At 44.8% G+C, this 25346-nt stretch overlaps 1 protein-coding gene across 2 annotated transcripts in view; it reads right to left on the reverse strand.

Annotated features, from left to right (window-relative positions):
- Positions 1 to 5116: 5116 nt before the first annotated feature.
- Positions 5117 to 25346, reverse strand: part of LOC118278394 (leucine-rich repeat serine/threonine-protein kinase 1) — a 93749-nt gene continuing 73519 nt past the window's right edge. For both annotated transcript variants that reach the window (XM_050703392.1, XM_050703393.1), the window contains 7 exons: positions 23667 to 23795; positions 22567 to 22677; positions 20451 to 20602; positions 18588 to 18721; positions 9480 to 9599; positions 8062 to 8166; positions 5117 to 7351 (listed from right to left, as the gene is read on the reverse strand). In XM_050703392.1, coding sequence (XP_050559349.1) covers positions 7277 to 7351; positions 8062 to 8166; positions 9480 to 9599; positions 18588 to 18721; positions 20451 to 20602; positions 22567 to 22677; positions 23667 to 23795 — 826 coding nt within the window. In that variant the 3' untranslated portion in view covers positions 5117 to 7276. The remainder of the gene's footprint in view (positions 7352 to 8061; positions 8167 to 9479; positions 9600 to 18587; positions 18722 to 20450; positions 20603 to 22566; positions 22678 to 23666; positions 23796 to 25346) is intronic.

Below are 25346 nucleotides of genomic sequence, written 5' to 3' on the forward strand. Positions count from 1 at the left end.
GTTTAAAAATAAATTCATTTGTATAATAATACTCTTAATCTTTTATTATGTAGCTACCGTACCAATTGTATTTCTACATACCAACACCTGCATAGCATAACAGGTGCAGAGAGATGAATATGTTTTTAATATCAACATTAAGATAAAAGAACAATACAAAAGACATTGTATAACAATTATAAACTAATCATAACATTATGTCTGATTGAATATTGTTATGTCTTATAACATATTGTTAAAAAAGTAACTAAATAAAACAATAAACATGTATTGTCTATTTATTGGAATTTGGAAAAAGTTAAATCACTACATAGTATAAAACAAAGTCGCTTTCTCTGTCCCTATATCCATTTGTATGCTTAAATCTTTAAAACTACGCAATGGATTTTGTTGCGGTTTTTTATTATTTTATTACACAGAGTGATTCAAGAGGAAGGTTTATATGTATAACACATGCATAATATATCACCATTGCACCCATGCGAAGCTGGGGCGGGTCGCTAGTAACTGTCTTGTAACATTTTGTATAAAAATAGGAACTAAATAAAACAACAATAGGTATTGTCTATTTATTTCTGTCAATTTGGAAATAAAATTTTGTTTATTTATATTTATTTAAAGTTGAATGAAATATTTTTAGGTAACTATGTATATTAGGTAATTATTATGTTATCAACATACTCATGTAACTGTTTGATGAGGAACTTGACTAGATTATATATTATTAATTTAATTAGATAAAATAATTAAACATAGTAATTAATTTAGTCTGTCTCACGAAAGTTATAATAAAATTATGTATATTTTTAGGTACCTAAGTCCCTATTTGTAGTTTTAATGTTTTTAAAGTTAAATAATGTCTGGAAACCAGGATTTTGACAGGATTTTTGGTGGGAACTTGAGGCTTCAGGACTGTTCAAAGGATCTTGGTTTTAAATTCAGAACCTGTGGCAGAGTGATTGAATTATTATCTATGTTTAAAAATAAAAAATGGTGATTTGATAACTTAATGACAATTTAATCACAATAATTTATTTGTCCAACCATGCTCCAGCTACTGGTTGGCTCCTATTTTTATATGTTATTCTATAAGTAGTATTTAAATATGTAATTTTAAAGAATTTTGAATAAATATATGGAAGTTTAAATGCAATATTTAGTTATTTTAATTATTTAGGCAATAACATGAAAAATCTCAATGTTTAGTGACATAAAGTTATCTGTAAATGACATAGTTGGTCAAACAACATCACATTAGAACCGGCGAAGTATGTAAATGTCGTGTGTGGGCGGCCTTATAACTTAAATCATCGAATCATAGTTTAAAAATAACTTTCGACGGTATTAAAAAGTTATAAGGCAATTATCTTTATGAGTTATAAAAAAAAAAATTAATAAATGTTGCAATCCCATACGCAGACCTCATTGTTTACCTTTGCGTTAAAAAAAAAATGCCGCGTGTGCGTTCTACTTTCGTCGTCTAACTATTAAGAAACTTACAAACTTAGCGAAAATGAACGAAAAAACGTTTGTAAATTAATTAGTTAAGGTAAGAAATGAAAGTAATTACCTTATCAAGGGCAATCTCCGCTTTCCACGCCGGAAAATCCGTGTAATATATTCTTAAATTCACAAAACTTTGACCCACTCACAACATAGCTGTAAATCACTAAATACAACACAAATAACACTTTAAATAACTAAATAACACTGTAGAAATATTGTTTAAGGCACTTTTCACTAGTTTTATTAGTAAATAGAGTTTGTTATAGCGAAATTATGTCGGCATTTCAAGTTATAACAAAGTTAAAAGTTTGACAGTTTGCGTCGAAGCCTCTCTCTCGCGACGTTCAGTCGTTTCGACAGTGAAGTGAACGCGTCCGAACGGTCCGAATCGTACCTGTGGAACAACAGGTGAGACCTTGATTCTATTCTGTGTGAAGTTTTAAAAGTGACTGTATGCAGACTTATTTATCTGGAGCTGCGGACTACCTAGCGGGTTAACGGGGGCTTCGGCTTGAAAAGCAAGAGTAGTAACGGGGTGGTTTTTAGGAATTAAAAGTCTGATACTCCCTCTCGTCTCGCCCAAGGCGGGAAAAGAACTTGGAAAAGTGCAGATTTATTTCATAGGAATAATATCTAATAAGTGAAATTCTTGGGCTTAATAGATTTTGGATTTGTTTTAAATCTAATTGATTTCTATTCAAATAAAAGGATTATACTTATTCTTCCCGTCTTGAATAACAAAATCATTGTTCATTATCTTGCAGGTGTTTTGTTCATTTCTTTTACAAAACATTGTTTTGCTAAGAAAGACGTGTTCGTCACTTGATTATTATCAACGCCATTCATCTACAAACCAATAGAACTCTTTAACCTAACAAAAATAGCAAATAACCGAAAGTAAATGACAGCTAACGTCAAAACATAACCTCAAAAAATAATCTGTGCAGTGAACTCGCACACAGCGCTTCGGAACGCCGGGCGGTTGCCGCATTCCACGCATATTTTTCCCGCCAGACAGTCCGCGAAACCGGTCCGGCCGAGCCTACATTGCCTCTCACTGTGTTATTTCATTATAAAACATAATCCATTGCGCGTTTTAAACAAACTTTCACTTAAATAACGCTAGAAAAACCAGTAATGGATACAAATTAAGCGATATTATTGTCAAATTATCCGTTTAAAGATTGTCTTGGTAAAAGTTTTAAGGAATGTCCCAAGGATTGGAGGCAGTTTAGTGAGTACCGAATTTTTTTCGTTGGCATTTTGCGTTTGTACATAAATGTGGTTTATTACGCAAGCGAGTCGTAAGATCGGTAATAAATTATGTTGACTATAAGTAGGTAAGTACCTGCCTTACGGAATGGCGGCAAATTTTAAATGGGTAGGTTGTTTTGTTTATAACTTTTTTGTGTAGTTGTAAGTAGTTTGTTTTGGGTGATTTTGTTTTTAGATTTGAGTAAAGATATTTGCCATATTTGGGTAGGTAATAAAAAATGCTAAGGAAGGCCCTACCTAGGAATGCTAAGGTGACTCCACTTTTTTTAAACGAACGAAATAGCTAGATAGAATTTGTTTATTTTTAGTTTTCGGCCAAGTTCCTCTTTAATATGTTATTAGTTAGTTTAGCTAAGACTGCAATTAGCAGTTATGGTTCCAACATGGAGCTGTGGACTGCCTAGCAGGTTTACCGGAACTCCGGCTCGAAAAGCAGGAGTAGGAACGGGGTGGGTTTTAGTCACCAAGAGTTTGACACTCTTTCGCCTCACCCAAGACAGGAAAAGGCATTGTATAGATTTTACCGCTTTAAAAAACGGATGCTTACACACTCAAAAAACAAGAAATAAAACAAAATTTTAATTTGATTAATTTATTATTATGTATTCATCTTTGGTTTTTAAATATTATCACTTAATAACTATTACAAAATAATAGAATAAATACAAATAAAAATGTGTTATAAAGCTGTTTGTTCATTTACTGCTAGCGGGACGGTAACGACACGACAACGACTTATTACAGGACTAAAATATACATTTATCCCCACCATTACTCTTCCCGCGGGTGTCATATACCCGACTAAGGGACTACACATTTGATAGAGACCGGGCAGCAGCGCTCTCTGATAAACCTGAACCTTTTACACTGCGATCTGCTGGTCAAGCGAGATTATGGCAAACCCCTCTTATGTAGAGGAGGCTCATAGTCCAGCAGTGGACTGTCACGGACTATTCCCTTAGTACCAGTTTGTTTTACGGCGAACGAGACCGCGTTCGGCGCTCTGATTGGCCATCTCAAATGAATCAACCAATCAGTACCCTTAGTACGAGTTTGTTTTACGTTTAACGAGATCGAAACGAAAGCGCGTTCGGCGCTCTGATTGGTTGATTCATTCGCGCCAGCCAATCAGAGCGCCAAACGCGCTCTCATTTCAATTACTTTAAACGTTAAGCAAACTCATACTAAGTGTACTGCTTGGTTGGTTATGAGGTGCTGGCCCATCTGAGCGCCGAACGCTTCATTCGATCTCGTTCAACGGAAAACAAACGCGTACAAAGCCTTCTGTTGATATGTGATATGTTTGATCTACCTTAAAAGTCCCTTCCGATCCTGTATATTAAGTCGTCTAACGAATAGCCAGTTTCAAATTCATTAATATTTTGCCACATTCATTCAATTCATAATTTTCGTCAGACATAATAAATTAATTATGACGTTTTTCGGCTTACACACGTAATTAGTAGCAGTGCGACAGTCGCGGAAAGCTGCTTATGAATATGAGTCTCTAGCATGGCTTGAAACTAGTCGAGTTCCTCGTCAAACAGTTACGTGAGTAAGCCGATAACATAATAATTAACAGTGTATTTCTAGTAAGCCAATAGATAGATAGGTTAACTAAAAATCACGGTTTTTAATGGAGAAATGCTCTACTAGTTTCAAGTCACAAAGGGACTCTTTATCATGAGCACGCGTAGGCGCGGCGATGTCGCTTATAGCTTAGCTCTGGTGGAAACGCATCTTTTCATATAAAAACATAGCTTAGCGTCTCAGCTAAGCTATGTTTTTTGTGTGTGCTCTGGATGCGTGCTATGGATGCGTGACGTCTGCGCACGCTTGAAGCATGTATAGTACCTCTGTGACTCGAAACTAGTAGAGCTTTTCTCCATTAATGTACGTGAGTAACCCGTGATTTTTAGTTAATTTAGTATGTCTCACGATAGTTATTATAAAGATAGATAGGTCATTAAAATCAGCCATAAGTCGTATATCGATCCGTTTTGTATATAAAAAATGCACAAATAATACATTATTTTGTCCAGTGACGATTGATTACATACATACATAACTTCACGCCTGTCTCCCATGGGGGTAGGCAGAGACAATGGAACGCCAATTGCTACGATTCTTACACACCTCTTTCACAATTGCTTATTAAACTAAAAACCTGATACATAATATCTAATTAAGTTGTTATTAGCATAACTGACATATTTCATAATGAAAACTATTTTTTATTAGGCAAACGAGCAGACGGATCACCTGATGGTAAGCAATCGCCGCCGCCCATGGATACTTGAAACATCAGACACGTTGTAAGTGCGTTGCTGGCCTTTTGAGTGTTAGACATTTGAGGATTGTTGGGGAATCGGGGTTTGGGAAGATGGGGGAAGGGTGGACTCACACAACGCAAGCGTTGTTTCACGTCGGTGTACTGCTCGGCCGTGGTATCACTTCGGTCGAGCCGGCCCAGCAGTGCCGAATTATGGCTCTCCCATACTTGAACTTGCACACTTGTAGGGTGGAACAGCATGTATATTTGCCACCGATAAGCAAGTTCGAGCTGCCGATTAGATCGCTCTCTGGTTTATTCGAGCCGGCCAATCATAGAGCCGAACGCGCTCTCGTTTCGATTAGATACTTTAAACGTAAAGCAAACTCATACTAAAGATACAGTTAGTTGGACTATTAGCAACTTTATTAGATATTTTGTAACAGGTCCTCTAAGGCAAGTTAAAAAGCTTCGCTAATATTATATAAAACATCTCATTATCTTTTTCCTATTTGAAAATGTTTTGCTTAACCCGTGAATCGTACCCCTTCGATTTATCGATGAAAATCATGAACAAACCTTATAATAATTTGGCCAATTCGGGAATTGAACCTCTTTACATAGTCTTTAAGACCAGTCTGCACAACATTTAATACATATAGTTAAAAAACATAAGAATAAAAAAAAACATTTTGCAAAAAAGCGATATTTGATCCAAAAATCACATGATTTGTTCTTTATTACTTAAGCAGTAAGGTTGAGATTTACAAAGCAAGATTCTCCTAGCGACCTAGTATTAAAAAAATGAGATCTGAATTTTCCATAAAATTTACAGATTTCCGAAACTACATACTTACAAAAAAGACAATACTAGGAAATTCATAATATTTGGAAGTTGAAAAACTTAATAATACTTTTTTTATCGACTCGGGAATCGAGTCTAGGACGACGTGCTACCATACTAGACTAATTTAAACAGTCTAATAGTTTTATTCATAATGTTCATATTTATAAAAGTCCATTTCAGTTATAGAGGACAGCGACATCTATCGTCACTTACACTAAAACAAGGTTTCGAGTTAGTTCGAGCAATAAATCAATAGATGGCGCGCTTAACAAATTAAACGCTACACATAAATACATACATAATTATCGTCACGCCTGTCTCCCATTGCGGTAGACAGAGACAATAGATAGCTAAATGCCACAAAACTGACATACCTCTCTCGCTACATCTACATTCATCAATTTTTTCATGCATGCTTGTCGATTGAGTGCAAAAATCTCCTCTATAACTAAAATACACTTAAAAACAGGTAATTAATAGTAGACAATACAGTGTAAATAAAAAAAAAAACACTTTAAAAAATAATAACACAAACACATACACAACCTAATTTACAGCAAAATCACAAAATAAATAAATACAAAATTAGTTCATAAATCCATACGATAGATGGCGTTATCCCATCTTTTCAAATATACATATATTCTGTTATATCTCATCTTTAATTTAGAAAGGCGTGTTACCTTTATTGTATAATTATATACTTTATTTGGAGTTTACATTTTAGCAATGTAGGCATATTTTCACCGAACAAGATGTAAGAATATTATACCCATAATCGATATGAACGCCATCTATGGAAAGCAAAAAATATTATGCACAAGTTCTAAAACACGTGCGCGATAACTTGAGACACATCTAGTAAGAAAGTTGAGATTGCTCTAGTAAGAAAAGTAAGGCAATGTCTTACTTTTAGAAAGAAATAAAGAAAAACTGTTTATTACGTCAGGATACGGGAGAAAATCTTAGTGTGGGGCAACGTTAAAACCAATATTATTATAATACTAGCGACCCGCCCCAGCTTCGTATGGGTGCAATGGTGATATATTACACATGTATTATACATATAAACCTTCCTCTTGAATTACTCTATCTATTAAAAAAAACCGCATCAAAATCCGTTGCGTAGTTTTAAAGATTTAAGCATACAAAGGGACATAGGGACAGAGAAAGCGACTTTGTTTTATACTATGTAGTGTTTCAAAGTTATCACACACGAATTACGTTAAAATTCGAACCAAAATACTTATATGAAACAAAAAATAACTCCATATTGTTCTTCCTTTATCTACTTCGCCCATGTCTTACCATCGATGCCATTACTATGCGCATGGGCAACGCTTTGATATTTAGTCCAGCGCTGGGCTGGTGTCTGTTTAGTCGGGCAACCAATGCTGTGTCCGCCATAGTAAGCAGTAGTAGCCATTATGTGTGTTTGTGGTGTTGGAATTCTGAAAAAAAAGAAAAAGATAGTTAAATTCGAAGTATTTATTTTAAGTAGACCATATATGGGTAATTTTATTTTGACGTTAAATAGGGTGACTGGTAATTAGTGAACGATATTTAAACACGTGATTGTATTCATGATTACAAACAACTTTCCCGAAGAAACTTTTTTTGTATAGTCATTAGTTTTATTTTTATCACAATAACAAAACAACAAAATTTCGCGCGCGTGCTTTCGCATGATCAGCTGTTAGCAGCGAGGCGCCCGCGTTATCGGAAGACTAATAACTAGATAGATATTTTAGAACTTAACACGCGCGTCCTAATGAAATTTTATTTACAAAGTACAGTGACTTAGGTCGAGTGCGTCTACTGAGCAAAAAGTCTCTGGTTCCATTCTGGATCTTCTCCATTTTCTAACCGGTTAAAGCGATACTTAACTTTTCCGACTTTTAGAAATTCTTAGTAGTTTTAGAAATTCTTATTAAAATTGTGGGTTTAAAATTCAAGAACCAACAAATCAGTGATAAAACAATCGAATTTTAAGTACCATTTTTTTTAATGGGGTCAATTAATGTCATCCGTTCAGTTCTCAACTGTTCAACAGTTCATCCGTGATCATGGCGCTTGCAACAGTGCCGAAATATCGGAAACTCATAGAAATAAAATAGAATATCCCGTTTTGAGTTCTATTACTAATGACTGTTTTACTTACATGTGGCGCATACCGCTGCAACAGTGGTCGGTACCCGTGTCCGAATGTGGCTATCATACCGGGCTCCTCTTCTCTATGTGGGTGTAATGGGATGATCAATTTTACCTGTAAACATAATTCACTTTTAGTTTTATACAGCTGAGCTGATTGTAAACTGACACATGCGTGCTGCCACCTGAACAGGTCCGCTCAAACTGCTGTGGTTCTTTCCTGTAAAGACCACTACAGAATCAACTGGCACGATTCGCTCACATTATCCTCTATATCATTGTCTGGACTTTAAAAGAGACTATGACCTCTGAGTTTGTTTCGGCATTTCTTCTCATAGTAGTCGGATAGGAAATGCCGGTCTCATCTAACTATTTGAAATATTGACGTGTAAAAGTGTTATTTAATAATCTATTTACAGAAATAAATATCACTTATCATTTAAGAGAGGTGAATGGGTACAGGGAAATTCTTCATAGTATCTATTCACCCCTCTTCTGTCCCTTTTCACCTCTCGATCCCTATTCACCCCGTTTTACTTTTTACTGTAATTGTCTACTGCTGACCAAAGTCCTCTTCTCACGCGGAGAAGGTTTGAGCATTAATCACCACGCTTACTAAATACGGGTTGGTGATTTCAAACTTATAATCGGAAATTATAAGGTCAGGTTTCCTCGCGATGTTTTCCTTCACCGTTTGTCAGTGGTGTCTAAATAATCTTAGAAAGTACATATAACTTGGAAAAAGTCACACCACGGCCTCACAGAAAACCGACGTGAAACAACGCTTGCGTTGTGTTTCGTTGTGTAAGTGAGGTTACCGGAGACCCAATTATCCCTTCCCAATCTCCCCAATCTCCGAATTCTCAACAATCCTCAAGTTCCTAATAAAAGCATAACTTTCTGCCTCGCACAGCGAAACTATGGAATGAGCTGTCGTTGGCGGTATTTCCGAACCGATACGACCTTCAAACCTTCAAGAAAAGAGCGTATACCTTCTTAAAAAGCCTGCAACGCACCTATGTCTGCTTTGGTGTTGCGGGTGTCCATGTTAGCTTACCATCAGGTGACCCGTCTGCTCGTTTACCACTTATACCATAAAAAGAAAACTTGGCTGGCTGTACATTGGAATATAGCACTTACGTCCTCCTCATAAGGTCGGAACACGGTGAGCGGGCGCAGCGTGGTGGATGTACATTGGAATATAGCACTTACGTCCTCCTCATAAGGTCGGAACACGGTGAGCGGGCGCAGCGTGGTGGATGTACATTGGAATATAGCACTTACGTCCTCCTCATAAGGTCGGAACACGGTGAGCGGGCGCAGCGTGGTGGATGTACATTGGAATATAGCACTTACGTCCTCCTCATAAGGTCGGAACACGGTGAGCGGGCGCAGCGTGGTGGATGTACATTGGAATATAGCACTTACGTCCTCCTCATAAGGTCGGAACACGGTGAGCGGGCGCAGCGTGGTGGAGTCGGCGACTATGATGCAGCCCCAAGCCGTGCCGATGTACAGCTCGCCGCGGAGAGCGCACAGCGCCGTCACCTGGGGGGGGGGGTGTAATATAAGTATACAATATTAATAAAGCTAAAAATTTATTGTATTCGAAATTAATCTCTCTTTCTCTTACTCTCTAACTCTCTCTCTCTTACACTCTCACTTTCTTACACTCACTCTCTCTCTCTCTCACTTTCACTCTCTTACGCTATCACACTCTCTTACTATTTAACTCTCTCTCAATCTGTCTCTTACTCTCTAACTCTCTTTCTCTTTCTCTCTAACTCTCTTTCACTTTCTCCCTCACTCTCTAACTCTCTTTCTCTCTCTCTCTCACTTTCTTTCTCTTTCTCTCTATCACTCTCTCTCTCTTTATCTCTCACTCTCTCTTTCTCTTACTCTCTCTTTCTCTTACTCTCTCTTTCTCTTACACTCTCTCTCTCTCTCTCTCTCTCTGCCGACTCACCCTGCACTTGTCCTCGGTGAGATGTTCGTCGAGCGCGATGGACTGCAGCGACTCGGAGCACGGCACCAGCTTGCTGCAGTCCATCGCTCACTCTCTTTCACTTACTATCTCTCTCTCTCTCTCTCTGCCGACTCACCCTGCACTTGTCCTCGGTGAGATGTTCGTCGAGCGCGATGGACTGCAGCGACTCGGAGCACGGCACCAGCTTGCTGCAGTCCATCGCTCACTCTCTTTCACTTACTATCTCTCTCTCTCTCTCTCTGCCGACTCACCCTGCACTTGTCCTCGGTGAGATGTTCGTCGAGCGCGATGGACTGCAGCGACTCGGAGCACGGCACCAGCTTGCTGCAGTCCATCGCTCACTCTCTTTCACTTACTATCTCTCTCTCTCTCTCTCTGCCGACTCACCCTGCACTTGTCCTCGGTGAGATGTTCGTCGAGCGCGATGGACTGCAGCGACTCGGAGCACGGCACCAGCTTGCTGCAGTCCATCGCTCACTCTCTTTCACTTACTATCTCTCTCTCTCTCTCTCTGCCGACTCACCCTGCACTTGTCCTCGGTGAGATGTTCGTCGAGCGCGATGGACTGCAGCGACTCGGAGCACGGCACCAGCTTGCTGCAGTCCATCGCTCACTCTCTTTCACTTACTATCTCTCTCTCTCTCTCTCTGCCGACTCACCCTGCACTTGTCCTCGGTGAGATGTTCGTCGAGCGCGATGGACTGCAGCGACTCGGAGCACGGCACCAGCTTGCTGCAGTCCATCGCTCACTCTCTTTCACTTACTATCTCTCTCTCTCTCTCTCTGCCGACTCACCCTGCACTTGTCCTCGGTGAGATGTTCGTCGAGCGCGATGGACTGCAGCGACTCGGAGCACGGCACCAGCTTGCTGCAGTCCATCGCTCACTCTCTTTCACTTACTATCTCTCTCTCTCTCTCTCTGCCGACTCACCCTGCACTTGTCCTCGGTGAGATGTTCGTCGAGCGCGATGGACTGCAGCGACTCGGAGCACGGCACCAGCTTGCTGCAGTCCATCGCTCACTCTCTTTCACTTACTATCTCTCTCTCTCTCTCTCTGCCGACTCACCCTGCACTTGTCCTCGGTGAGATGTTCGTCGAGCGCGATGGACTGCAGCGACTCGGAGCACGGCACCAGCTTGCTGCAGTCCATCGCTCACTCTCTTTCACTTACTATCTCTCTCTCTCTCTCTCTGCCGACTCACCCTGCACTTGTCCTCGGTGAGATGTTCGTCGAGCGCGATGGACTGCAGCGACTCGGAGCACGGCACCAGCTTGCTGCAGTCCATCGCTCACTCTCTTTCACTTACTATCTCTCTCTCTCTCTCTCTGCCGACTCACCCTGCACTTGTCCTCGGTGAGATGTTCGTCGAGCGCGATGGACTGCAGCGACTCGGAGCACGGCACCAGCTTGCTGCAGTCCATCGCTCACTCTCTTTCACTTACTATCTCTCTCTCTCTCTCTCTGCCGACTCACCCTGCACTTGTCCTCGGTGAGATGTTCGTCGAGCGCGATGGACTGCAGCGACTCGGAGCACGGCACCAGCTTGCTGCAGTCCATCGCTCACTCTCTTTCACTTACTATCTCTCTCTCTCTCTCTCTGCCGACTCACCCTGCACTTGTCCTCGGTGAGATGTTCGTCGAGCGCGATGGACTGCAGCGACTCGGAGCACGGCACCAGCTTGCTGCAGCATCGCTCACTCTCTTTCACTTACTATCTCTCTCTCTCTCTCTCTGCCGACTCACCCTGCACTTGTCCTCGGTGAGATGTTCGTCGAGCGCGATGGACTGCAGCGACTCGGAGCACGGCACCAGCTTGCTGCAGTCCATCGCTCACTCTCTTTCACTTACTATCTCTCTCTCTCTCTCTCTGCCGACTCACCCTGCACTTGTCCTCGGTGAGATGTTCGTCGAGCGCGATGGACTGCAGCGACTCGGAGCACGGCACCAGCTTGCTGCAGTCCATCGCTCACTCTCTTTCACTTACTATCTCTCTCTCTCTCTCTCTGCCGACTCACCCTGCACTTGTCCTCGGTGAGATGTTCGTCGAGCGCGATGGACTGCAGCGACTCGGAGCACGGCACCAGCTTGCTGCAGTCCATCGCTCACTCTCTTTCACTTACTATCTCTCTCTCTCTCTCTCTGCCGACTCACCCTGCACTTGTCCTCGGTGAGATGTTCGTCGAGCGCGATGGACTGCAGCGACTCGGAGCACGGCACCAGCTTGCTGCAGTCCATCGCTCACTCTCTTTCACTTACTATCTCTCTCTCTCTCTCTCTGCCGACTCACCCTGCACTTGTCCTCGGTGAGATGTTCGTCGAGCGCGATGGACTGCAGCGACTCGGAGCACGGCACCAGCTTGCTGCAGTCCATCGCTCACTCTCTTTCACTTACTCTCTCTCTCTCTCTCTCTCTCTGCCGACTCACCCTGCACTTGTCCTCGGTGAGATGTTCGTCGAGCGCGATGGACTGCAGCGACTCGGAGCACGGCACCAGCTTGCTGCAGTCCATCGCTCACTCTCTTTCACTTACTATCTCTCTCTCTCTCTCTCTGCCGACTCACCCTGCACTTGTCCTCGGTGAGATGTTCGTCGAGCGCGATGGACTGCAGCGACTCGGAGCACGGCACCAGCTTGCTGCAGTCCATCGCTCACTCTCTTTCACTTACTATCTCTCTCTCTCTCTCTCTGCCGACTCACCCTGCACTTGTCCTCGGTGAGATGTTCGTCGAGCGCGATGGACTGCAGCGACTCGGAGCACGGCACCAGCTTGCTGCAGTCCATCGCTCACTCTCTTTCACTTACTATCTCTCTCTCTCTCTCTCTGCCGACTCACCCTGCACTTGTCCTCGGTGAGATGTTCGTCGAGCGCGATGGACTGCAGCGACTCGGAGCACGGCACCAGCTTGCTGCAGTCCATCGCTCACTCTCTTTCACTTACTATCTCTCTCTCTCTCTCTCTGCCGACTCACCCTGCACTTGTCCTCGGTGAGATGTTCGTCGAGCGCGATGGACTGCAGCGACTCGGAGCACGGCACCAGCTTGCTGCAGTCCATCGCTCACTCTCTTTCACTTACTATCTCTCTCTCTCTCTCTCTGCCGACTCACCCTGCACTTGTCCTCGGTGAGATGTTCGTCGAGCGCGATGGACTGCAGCGACTCGGAGCACGGCACCAGCTTGCTGCAGTCCATCGCTCACTCTCTTTCACTTACTATCTCTCTCTCTCTCTCTCTGCCGACTCACCCTGCACTTGTCCTCGGTGAGATGTTCGTCGAGCGCGATGGACTGCAGCGACTCGGAGCACGGCACCAGCTTGCTGCAGTCCATCGCTCACTCTCTTTCACTTACTATCTCTCTCTCTCTCTCTCTGCCGACTCACCCTGCACTTGTCCTCGGTGAGATGTTCGTCGAGCGCGATGGACTGCAGCGACTCGGAGCACGGCACCAGCTTGCTGCAGTCCATCGCTCACTCTCTTTCACTTACTATCTCTCTCTCTCTCTCTCTGCCGACTCACCCTGCACTTGTCCTCGGTGAGATGTTCGTCGAGCGCGATGGACTGCAGCGACTCGGAGCACGGCACCAGCTTGCTGCAGTCCATCGCTCACTCTCTTTCACTTACTATCTCTCTCTCTCTCTCTCTGCCGACTCACCCTGCACTTGTCCTCGGTGAGATGTTCGTCGAGCGCGATGGACTGCAGCGACTCGGAGCACGGCACCAGCTTGCTGCAGTCCATCGCTCACTCTCTTTCACTTACTATCTCTCTCTCTCTCTCTCTCTGCCGACTCACCCTGCACTTGTCCTCGGTGAGATGTTCGTCGAGCGCGATGGACTGCAGCGACTCGGAGCACGGCACCAGCTTGCTGCAGTCCATCGCTCACTCTCTTTCACTTACTATCTCTCTCTCTCTCTCTCTGCCGACTCACCCTGCACTTGTCCTCGGTGAGATGTTCGTCGAGCGCGATGGACTGCAGCGACTCGGAGCACGGCACCAGCTTGCTGCAGTCCATCGCTCACTCTCTTTCACTTACTATCTCTCTCTCTCTCTCTCTGCCGACTCACCCTGCACTTGTCCTCGGTGAGATGTTCGTCGAGCGCGATGGACTGCAGCGACTCGGAGCACGGCACCAGCTTGCTGCAGTCCATCGCTCACTCTCTTTCACTTACTATCTCTCTCTCTCTCTCTCTGCCGACTCACCCTGCACTTGTCCTCGGTGAGATGTTCGTCGAGCGCGATGGACTGCAGCGACTCGGAGCACGGCACCAGCTTGCTGCAGTCCATCGCTCACTCTCTTTCACTTACTATCTCTCTCTCTCTCTCTCTGCCGACTCACCCTGCACTTGTCCTCGGTGAGATGTTCGTCGAGCGCGATGGACTGCAGCGACTCGGAGCACGGCACCAGCTTGCTGCAGTCCATCGCTCACTCTCTTTCACTTACTATCTCTCTCTCTCTCTCTCTGCCGACTCACCCTGCACTTGTCCTCGGTGAGATGTTCGTCGAGCGCGATGGACTGCAGCGACTCGGAGCACGGCACCAGCTTGCTGCAGTCCATCGCTCACTCTCTTTCACTTACTATCTCTCTCTCTCTCTCTCTGCCGACTCACCCTGCACTTGTCCTCGGTGAGATGTTCGTCGAGCGCGATGGACTGCAGCGACTCGGAGCACGGCACCAGCTTGCTGCAGTCCATCGCTCACTCTCTTTCACTTACTATCTCTCTCTCTCTCTCTCTGCCGACTCACCCTGCACTTGTCCTCGGTGAGATGTTCGTCGAGCGCGATGGACTGCAGCGACTCGGAGCACGGCACCAGCTTGCTGCAGTCCATCGCTCACTCTCTTTCACTTACTATCTCTCTCTCTCTCTCTCTGCCGACTCACCCTGCACTTGTCCTCGGTGAGATGTTCGTCGAGCGCGATGGACTGCAGCGACTCGGAGCACGGCACCAGCTTGCTGCAGTCCATCGCTCACTCTCTTTCACTTACTATCTCTCTCTCTCTCTCTCTGCCGACTCACCCTGCACTTGTCCTCGGTGAGATGTTCGTCGAGCGCGATGGACTGCAGCGACTCGGAGCACGGCACCAGCTTGCTGCAGTCCATCGCTCACTCTCTTTCACTTACTATCTCTCTCTCTCTCTCTCTGCCGACTCACCCTGCACTTGTCCTCGGTGAGATGTTCGTCGAGCGCGATGGACTGCAGCGACTCGGAGCACGGCACCAGCTTGCTGCAGTCCATCGCTCACTCTCTTTCACTTACTATCTCTCTCTCTCTCTCTCTGCCGACTCACCCTGCACTTGTCCTCGGTGAGATGTTCGTCGAGCGCGATGGACTGCAGCGACTCGGAGCACGGCACCAGCTTGCTGCAGTCCATCGCTCACTCTCTTTCACTTACTATCTCTCTCTCTCTCTCTCTGCCGACTCACCCTGCACTTGTCCTCGGTGAGATGTTCGTCGAGCGCGATGGACTGCAGCGACTCGGAGCACGGCACCAGCTTGCTGCAGTCCATCGCTCACTCTCTTTCACTTACTATCTCTCTCTCTCTCTCTCTGCCGACTCACCCTGCACTTGTCCTCGGTGAGATGTTCGTCGAGCGCGATGGACTGCAGCGACTCGGAGCACGGCACCAGCTTGCTGCAGTCCATCGCTCACTCTCTTTCACTTACTATCTCTCTCTCTCTCTCTCTGCCGACTCACCCTGCACTTGTCCTCGGTGAGATGTTCGTCGAGCGCGATGGACTGCAGCGACTCGGAGCACGGCACCAGCTTGCTGCAGTCCATCGCTCACTCTCTTTCACTTACTATCTCTCTCTCTCTCTCTCTGCCGACTCACCCTGCACTTGTCCTCGGTGAGATGTTCGTCGAGCGCGATGGACTGCAGCGACTCGGAGCACGGCACCAGCTTGCTGCAGTCCATCGCTCACTCTCTTTCACTTACTATCTCTCTCTCTCTCTCTCTGCCGACTCACCCTGCACTTGTCCTCGGTGAGATGTTCGTCGAGCGCGATGGACTGCAGCGACTCGGAGCACGGCACCAGCTTGCTGCAGTCCATCGCTCACTCTCTTTCACTTACTATCTCTCTCTCTCTCTCTCTGCCGACTCACCCTGCACTTGTCCTCGGTGAGATGTTCGTCGAGCGCGATGGACTGCAGCGACTCGGAGCACGGCACCAGCTTGCTGCAGTCCATCGCTCACTCTCTTTCACTTACTATCTCTCTCTCTCTCTCTCTGCCGACTCACCCTGCACTTGTCCTCGGTGAGATGTTCGTCGAGCGCGATGGACTGCAGCGACTCGGAGCACGGCACCAGCTTGCTGCAGTCCATCGCTCACTCTCTTTCACTTACTATCTCTCTCTCTCTCTCTCTGCCGACTCACCCTGCACTTGTCCTCGGTGAGATGTTCGTCGAGCGCGATGGACTGCAGCGACTCGGAGCACGGCACCAGCTTGCTGCAGTCCATCGCTCACTCTCTTTCACTTACTATCTCTCTCTCTCTCTCTCTGCCGACTCACCCTGCACTTGTCCTCGGTGAGATGTTCGTCGAGCGCGATGGACTGCAGCGACTCGGAGCACGGCACCAGCTTGCTGCAGTCCATCGCTCACTCTCTTTCACTTACTATCTCTCTCTCTCTCTCTCTGCCGACTCACCCTGCACTTGTCCTCGGTGAGATGTTCGTCGAGCGCGATGGACTGCAGCGACTCGGAGCACGGCACCAGCTTGCTGCAGTCCATCGCTCACTCTCTTTCACTTACTATCTCTCTCTCTCTCTCTCTGCCGACTCACCCTGCACTTGTCCTCGGTGAGATGTTCGTCGAGCGCGATGGACTGCAGCGACTCGGAGCACGGCACCAGCTTGCTGCAGTCCATCGCTCACTCTCTTTCACTTACTATCTCTCTCTCTCTCTCTCTGCCGACTCACCCTGCACTTGTCCTCGGTGAGATGTTCGTCGAGCGCGATGGACTGCAGCGACTCGGAGCACGGCACCAGCTTGCTGCAGTCCATCGCTCACTCTCTTTCACTTACTATCTCTCTCTCTCTCTCTCTGCCGACTCACCCTGCACTTGTCCTCGGTGAGATGTTCGTCGAGCGCGATGGACTGCAGCGACTCGGAGCACGGCACCAGCTTGCTGCAGTCCATCGCTCACTCTCTTTCACTTACTATCTCTCTCTCTCTCTCTCTGCCGACTCACCCTGCACTTGTCCTCGGTGAGATGTTCGTCGAGCGCGATGGACTGCAGCGACTCGGAGCACGGCACCAGCTTGCTGCAGTCCATCGCTCACTCTCTTTCACTTACTATCTCTCTCTCTCTCTCTCTGCCGACTCACCCTGCACTTGTCCTCGGTGAGATGTTCGTCGAGCGCGATGGACTGCAGCGACTCGGAGCACGGCACCAGCTTGCTGCAGTCCATCGCTCACTCTCTTTCACTTACTATCTCTCTCTCTCTCTCTCTGCCGACTCACCCTGCACTTGTCCTCGGTGAGATGTTCGTCGAGCGCGATGGACTGCAGCGACTCGGAGCACGGCACCAGCTTGCTGCAGTCCATCGCTCACTCTCTTTCACTTACTATCTCTCTCTCTCTCTCTCTGCCGACTCACCCTGCACTTGTCCTCGGTGAGATGTTCGTCGAGCGCGATGGACTGCAGCGACTCGGAGCACGGCACCAGCTTGCTGCAGTCCATCGCTCACTCTCTTTCACTTACTATCTCTCTCTCTCTCTCTCTGCCGACTCACCCTGCACTTGTCCTCGGTGAGATGTTCGTCGAGCGCGATGGACTGCAGCGACTCGGAGCACGGCACCAGCTTGCTGCAGTCCATCGCTCACTCTCTTTCACTTACTATCTCTCTCTCTCTCTCTCTGCCGACTCACCCTGCACTTGTCCTCGGTGAGATGTTCGTCGAGCGCGATGGACTGCAGCGACTCGGAGCACGGCACCAGCTTGCTGCAGTCCATCGCTCACTCTCTTTCACTTACTATCTCTCTCTCTCTCTCTCTGCCGACTCACCCTGCACTTGTCCTCGGTGAGATGTTCGTCGAGCGCGATGGACTGCAGCGACTCGGAGCACGGCACCAGCTTGCTGCAGTCCATCGCTCACTCTCTTTCACTTACTATCTCTCTCTCTCTCTCTCTGCCGACTCACCCTGCACTTGTCCTCGGTGAGATGTTCGTCGAGCGCGATGGACTGCAGCGACTCGGAGCACGGCACCAGCTTGCTGCAGTCCATCGCTCACTCTCTTTCACTTACTATCTCTCTCTCTCTCTCTCTGCCGACTCACCCTGCACTTGTCCTCGGTGAGATGTTCGTCGAGCGCGATGGACTGCAGCGACTCGGAGCACGGCACCAGCTTGCTGCAGTCCATCGCTCACTCTCTTTCACTTACTATCTCTCTCTCTCTCTCTCTGCCGACTCACCCTGCACTTGTCCTCGGTGAGATGTTCGTCGAGCGCGATGGACTGCAGCGACTCGGAGCACGGCACCAGCTTGCTGCAGTCCATCGCTCACTCTCTTTCACTTACTATCTCTCTCTCTCTCTCTCTGCCGACTCACCCTGCACTTGTCCTCGGTGAGATGTTCGTCGAGCGCGATGGACTGCAGCGACTCGGAGCACGGCACCAGCTTGCTGCAGTCTAACCGTGCGCACTGCTCCTTCGTGCGCACCGACCATTGGTACACGCATACTCCTGTGCATGGGGGGTTTGTGAGTGTGGATGTTTGGTGGATGATTGGTGGTTGATAGTAGAAGATGTTGGATAATATATATATACAGTGTAGTCCGTTTAGTACGACTTCGCATATAGCGACCGACCGTTTTTAGCGACGAAAGTTTAGGCATTTGTTTGGTTTTAGTATAAACTTGCATAAATTTTTTTTTTTTTTTTTTTTTTTTTTTTTTTTATAAAAACGTTGCCCCACACTAGGATTTTCTCCTGTGTCGTGGGTGCGTTTACAAACATATAAGTTCACATACACATGACACCCAGACCCGAAACAACAATTTGTGGATCACACAAAGAGTTGCTCCGTGCGGGAATCGAACCCGGTACCCGTTGCGCGGCAGCCAGTTGCCCAGCCATCGCACCAACCGTGTAGTCAATCGTTTATTACGACTCCGGTTACAACGACCGTCCGCTTTTAACGACCGAATTTCACACATAATTGTCCGGTTACAACGACACAACGACGAGGGTTGCCGTGTTTACAAATAATTCATACAAAATAATGAAATAAATGAATAGCTATCTCAACTCTCGCCCCGCGCGACGCCTCTGATTGGAAATTGACTGTTTATTTTATGGCAGTACGAATTTGTAGGTAAATCCAAGTGACGCGATATAACGCGAATAAAACCAGAAAACAAACAAAAATTACAGACTTTTTGCATTAAATGTAAAGTTGTTAGAATAGATTTACACTTACATATAAGAAAGCGGTACATTATGTACCTACGAACATTACACATTCTTACATAATTTGAATCTCGCTAAAACTCGAAAAAGGCTGGATCGGTTTGGTTATATTTATTTGTTAAACTCCAGGGAAGGTTTAAAAGGTGTGAAAATAATGTTTGAGGCGGTACGAAGTTTGCCGGGTCCGCTAGTAATTAATAAATAACTATTTTGATTAAAATGAATTTTCTTTTATCTGTTCATCACCTAAACGGGCATTTAACTGTAATATCTGTTATATAAAAACAATTTTTTTCTGTTCGTTTAATACGACTTCCGGTTAGTACGACGTAATGTCACCGGTCCCTTGGCAGTCGTTATAACCGGATTCTACTGTAATATAAAAATAAAAATTTTGAGTGGTGTAGAGTATGACTGTGGATGTTTATGGAGACGTTTGATGGATGATTGTGGATGTTGTACGTATGATAGTCGGTATCCAACATACAAAAATTTACGATAAAAATCCGTCCTGTCAGTAAGCGGATTGGTGGCCAAACGCAGACTTATTGACGTTAAAAAGAATGTTTGGGTATCAATAGGCCTCCTCCAATGACATACAAATTGGACGCCGATGGAATAATGAATTTGATAGTCTAAATAATACACGTTCGTGTATGATTAATATAAAAACTATGGTGGATTTACATCCAAATATCAACAACATCCAAATTAACCTATGTTTTCATACATACTATAGATTGTATGTTGTGGTGAGTTAGAAATGAGTTTGGATGTTTATATAAAATGAGTTGATAATAAGTTTTACGAATCGCTATTAATGACTTTGGATATTTAACAAACTTATGCCTGTTTTCACCGTCCTCCCACAAATTTTAAGGAACCCCCAAGGATAGGTAACATTTAAAGATTAATTAACTCGCATTAAGTATCTCTTATTTGAGTAACTCTTATATAAGAGATGGTGGGTGAAAATAGCTATAAATATAGCCCATATACATACCAGGATCACAATATACGACAACAAACGGCTCGTCATCGGAGGCAGCGATGAGAGTGACGCGGGAGGACGCAGGGAGGACGTCCGCCGCGCACACTCCGCCCTCGTTCACTGAGTACGAATACAGGCCGTCCCCTCCCGCCCATACCTCCCAGCTGTAGGATAAAGGGGGTAGGTAGAAGAGACTAGTTTTTGGTAGTTATTTGGTAGCTTGGTTCGACTTTTGAGTTCAATCCTGACGCCCCCATTTCCAATTTCCCAATCTTCAAATTGTATCCTACCTCTAAAAGGCCGTAAGTGTGGGAGAGCCATGCTTCGGCACTACTGGGCCGGCTCGACCGGAGTGATACCACGGCCGAGCAGAAAACCGACGTGAAACAACGCTTGCGTTTTGTTTCGTTGTGTGAGTGAGGCCTAATTATCCCACTTTCCGATTCCCGATTCCCCAACAATTTAAGGGTTTAAATTCCTAACCCCCAAAAGGCCGGCAACGCACTTGTAACGCCTCTGGTGTTTCAAGCATCCATGGGCGGCGGCGATTGCTTACCATCAGGTGATACGTCTGCTCGTTTACGGGCTTATAAAGGGTTTTTCAACAAGAACTTTGTTTTTAATTAGGGCAACACCAAGAACGTGGCAGTTCTTGACATTTAATTTTTGGCGGTATTCGTAGTAGGTGCTTTGGCAATTGCTACAATAAATTCAATTTCGCTCCAAAATTGCATTAAAATATTTCAAATTCACTATGAAAATGGTCGTTCTGTTAAAGTTACATTTTGTAAACTTCGTGATATTTTCGGGCAACATAATCGTCCTTCTGAGATTGCTATCAACAGACAGGCTCGGTACAAAATGTGCCAACACCTACACGTGTTCGACCGGGTCGTTCAACAGAAAACATCGCTACCGTGAGCCACAGTGTTGAAGAAAATCAAAAGTTATCAATTTCACGATGTTTTCAACAACTGAGGTTATCCAAAAGCACAACATGGCGAATTTTGCATAAGGATTTGGCTTTGAAGCCTTACAAGATTCAACTGGTGCAGGAATTGAAGCTGACCGACCATTCAAATCGCCGTAGATTTGCTCAGAACAACCTGCTGGTTTTTCTCAAAAAATCATTTTTTCAGACGAAGCACATTATCATTTGTCAGGGTATGTCAATAAGCAAAATTGCCGCATTTGGGCTTCTGAAAATCCTAAAGCAATTATTGAGAAGCCTTTGCATGCTCAACGTGTCACTATGTGGTCTGGAGGTGTGATTGTTAGGAAAGTGATTAAAAATTTTGATGAAAGAATCAACACCTGTCAGCGTGGTCCTGGTGGACATTTGTCAGATATCATTTTTTATTCATAATTGCCAAACTTTTCTCTTTTTAATACAATAAAAATTTTATTCATTTTCCACCAAATTCTTTATTTTATTTTGTTTTAAAAAACAAAGTTCTTGTTGAAATACCCTGTATCATCAAAAAGTTAGTTAGAGAATTCCAAACGAGTAACGTTGTCAAACATCCGCTAGCCCCAATATTTAACCCCCATCCCCTTAAAAGGCGTCCTCGATATGAAATAAGAAAAAACGATCACTACATAGTATAAAACAAAGTCGCTTTATCTGTCCCTATGTCCCTTTGTACGCTTAAATCTTTAAAACTACGCAACGGATTTAGATGTGGTTTTTCTAATAGATAGTGATTCAAGAGGAGGGTTTATATGTATAATACATAATAAATAGTTTATTTCCAAAAACTTAGTCACAATACATAATACATACATAATGCCTTTTTATCCCCGAAGGGGTAGGCAGAGGTGCACATTACGGCACGTAATACACAATGTACACCCACTTTTCACCATTTGTGTTATAAGTCCCATGTAATAGGGGGTGAGCCTATTGCCATATACTGGGCACAATTCCAGACTCCAGATTTAGTCACAATGTACTTAAATATAGCATCTTCCTTAAAATAAACACACATCTTACAGGGGTAATTTGCCTGAACTAGGTAGTCCTGTGTTTCAGGCGATATACATGCATAACATATCACCATTGCACCCATGCGAAGCTGGGGCGGATCGCTAGTAAATAATATAAGCAAAACAAGAGTATTGAACTCACCCATGCGGCGATGGTACGGCGGTTAGACAGCAGAGCTCAGTAGCCGTTCCCAGTTCAGTCAATACGAAGCTGCCCTCAGCCTCCGGTCGACGAGACGATACTAGGAAGAGTCTGAAAAATACAACACGACGTCACGCCTTTTTATCCCAGAAGGGGTAGGCAGAGGTGCACTTTACGGCACGTAATGCCGCTATACAATGTACACACACTTTTCACCATTTGTGTTATAAGTCCAATGTAATAGGGGGTGAGCCTATTGCCATATACTGTACACAATTCCAGACTCCGTGTTACTAATGAGTTCGAAAAACCGAAGAAAGCCTAGTAATACTTTGCCCGACCCGGGGATCAAACCTGAGACCCCTTGTCCGGCAGTCGCACTTGCGACCACTCGACCAATAAGGCAGTCCTACTCTCATATAGTCGTCCCGTTTACCGACGTACACCATAAAAAAGTTAGAGATTTTTTTGATAATATCGGAATCCTGTAGCCAAATAGACTAATTATTATTATTTTACCGGCTTACTGACGTAACGGTTTGACGAGGAACTCGACTAGTTTCAAGCCATGCTAGAGACTCATATTCATGAGCAGCATTCCGCGACACACGACGCGGCGACTGTCGCGCTACTACTGTCTACTACTACTAGCATGACTTAAAACTAGTCGAGTTCCTTGTCAAACAGTTACGTGAATAATGCCCGAATACTAAAACGCTACTCAATTTTAAGACGCGCTCAAGAATAGTTCTGTCCCTATCAATTCTTTATAAAATGACAGAGATAGCACGATATTTAAGTGCAACTTAAAATTGAGTAGCGTTTGAGTAGTCGGGCGTGAGTCGATAACATAATAATTAATTTAGTATGTCTCACGAAAGTTATGATGAAAGCCAAATAGACTGTTTGAATAGTATTATAATAGTAGTGTTACCTCCGGAGCTGCGGACAACGTAAAAGGTTACCGGGGCTCCGGCTCAAAGCAGGAGAAGGACCGGGGTGGTTTTTAGTCAGTAAGAGTCTGACACTCCTTCCCGCCTCACCCAAGGCGGGAGAAGTCATTGGATGATTTTCAAAAAAAAAAAAAGAAAGGGGGTTACCTGCCACAAGCGAGTGCGAGCGCGACCCTGCGTAGCTGTTGTAGCGGGTGTAGCGCCGCCACCGGGGACGGAGACCCTCCCACCGACTCCTGTACGCGGACCGACCACTCCTGGGCACAACTGGACGCACTGGGTAGGACAAACATACATAAAAATCGATATAACATATTACGTATACATATCACAATAGGAGTGGAATTCCTTGCCGGAGTCTGTGTTCCCTGATGGGTATAACCTGGGTGTCTTCAAAGCCCGAGTGAATAGGTTGCTTATGGGCAGACGTGCTCCATCGTAGGCCGCATCATCACTTACCATCAGGCGAGATAGCGGCCAAACGTCGACCCATCAAATATTAAAAAATAAATAAATATGGTAATGTCCAACTAGTCAAATTCAATATTTTATGAAATGTCAAAAACATGAAGCAAATGCAAAGAGATGTAACTGAATTTCCCTTTAACATAACGCGTGACGTTGTACAGAGAGCGCGAGACGTTACAAACCTTCCCCTCTTTATTCTCCTTCAAAAAGAAGAAGCAGTCATTTTAATTTACTTTACAGAGCTCCGGCTCAAAGAGTAGGAGTAGGAACGGGCAGATACTATCATACTCAAAAGACATTTAAAGATTACTTAAACTATTCCTTAGTAACGGTTTTGTTCTGTAAACTTTTGCTAAGAACTGAGTTAAGTCCTTGTTATTTATTGATATCGAAATAATATATTTAATTCAAGTACTAGCGCCATCTGGTGGCAACACTAAATAATTTGGTTATGGCTAAAATAACATTTGTCCAAGTTTATAATAATTTTTTTTTATCTATGCTCTCTCTGTTCTCTGTATTCCGTTGTGTGTGAGAAAATATAAGCTGCGTGTTTTACTTACTTACTCTTTTGTTTTAATTATAAATAATAGGTTATGGGCCCAGCTTGGCAATAATTTAGCTAGGGACAGTCGTAATTTCCAGTTTAATTCATTTTTTAGCGTAGGTAGCAAGTGATAAACAAAAATATGTCGACAAATTACTTGGTGAATGTGCCCAAGCTAAAAGGGCGGGAAAATTACACTGAATGGTGCTTTGCCGCGGAGAATTTTCTGGTCTTGGAGAACATGGAGCATTGCATAAAACCTGTTCCCGGGAAGATTACAGAAGCCGCTGATGATGCAAGGACTAAAGCTAAATTGATTCTCACAATCGACTCAAGCTTGTACGTGCACATAAAGGATGTCAAAACGTCGTTGGAGCTGTGGAATAAGCTGAGAGCTTTATTCGATGATGCGGGTTTTACTAGACGCATCAGTTTATTGAGAAATCTTATCTCAATTCGTCTCGAAAATAGCAGTTCTATGACAAGTTATGTGACACAACTTGTAGAAACCGGGCAAAAGTTAAGCGGAACGGGTTTCGCAATAAGTGATGAGTGGATCGGATGCCTATTGTTAGCTGGCTTAACAGATAAATATGCGCCAATGATAATGGCGATCGAGCATTCGGGGATCGCAATTACCACCGACGCCATTAAGACAAAGTTAATGGATTTGGATGAAAACAATGATGGCGACGCTAGCGGGGCATTCGCAAGTTTTAAAAAATACAAGGTTGGCAGCACTTCCGGTCAAGGCGGAACCAAAGACAATGGACATTCGCAAACGTCAAAGTCGAAGAAGGTACCGCGGTGTT

This window comes from Spodoptera frugiperda, chromosome 24 (genome assembly GCF_023101765.2).
Source record: "Spodoptera frugiperda isolate SF20-4 chromosome 24, AGI-APGP_CSIRO_Sfru_2.0, whole genome shotgun sequence".
Taxonomy (NCBI): Eukaryota; Metazoa; Arthropoda; class Insecta; order Lepidoptera; family Noctuidae; genus Spodoptera; species Spodoptera frugiperda.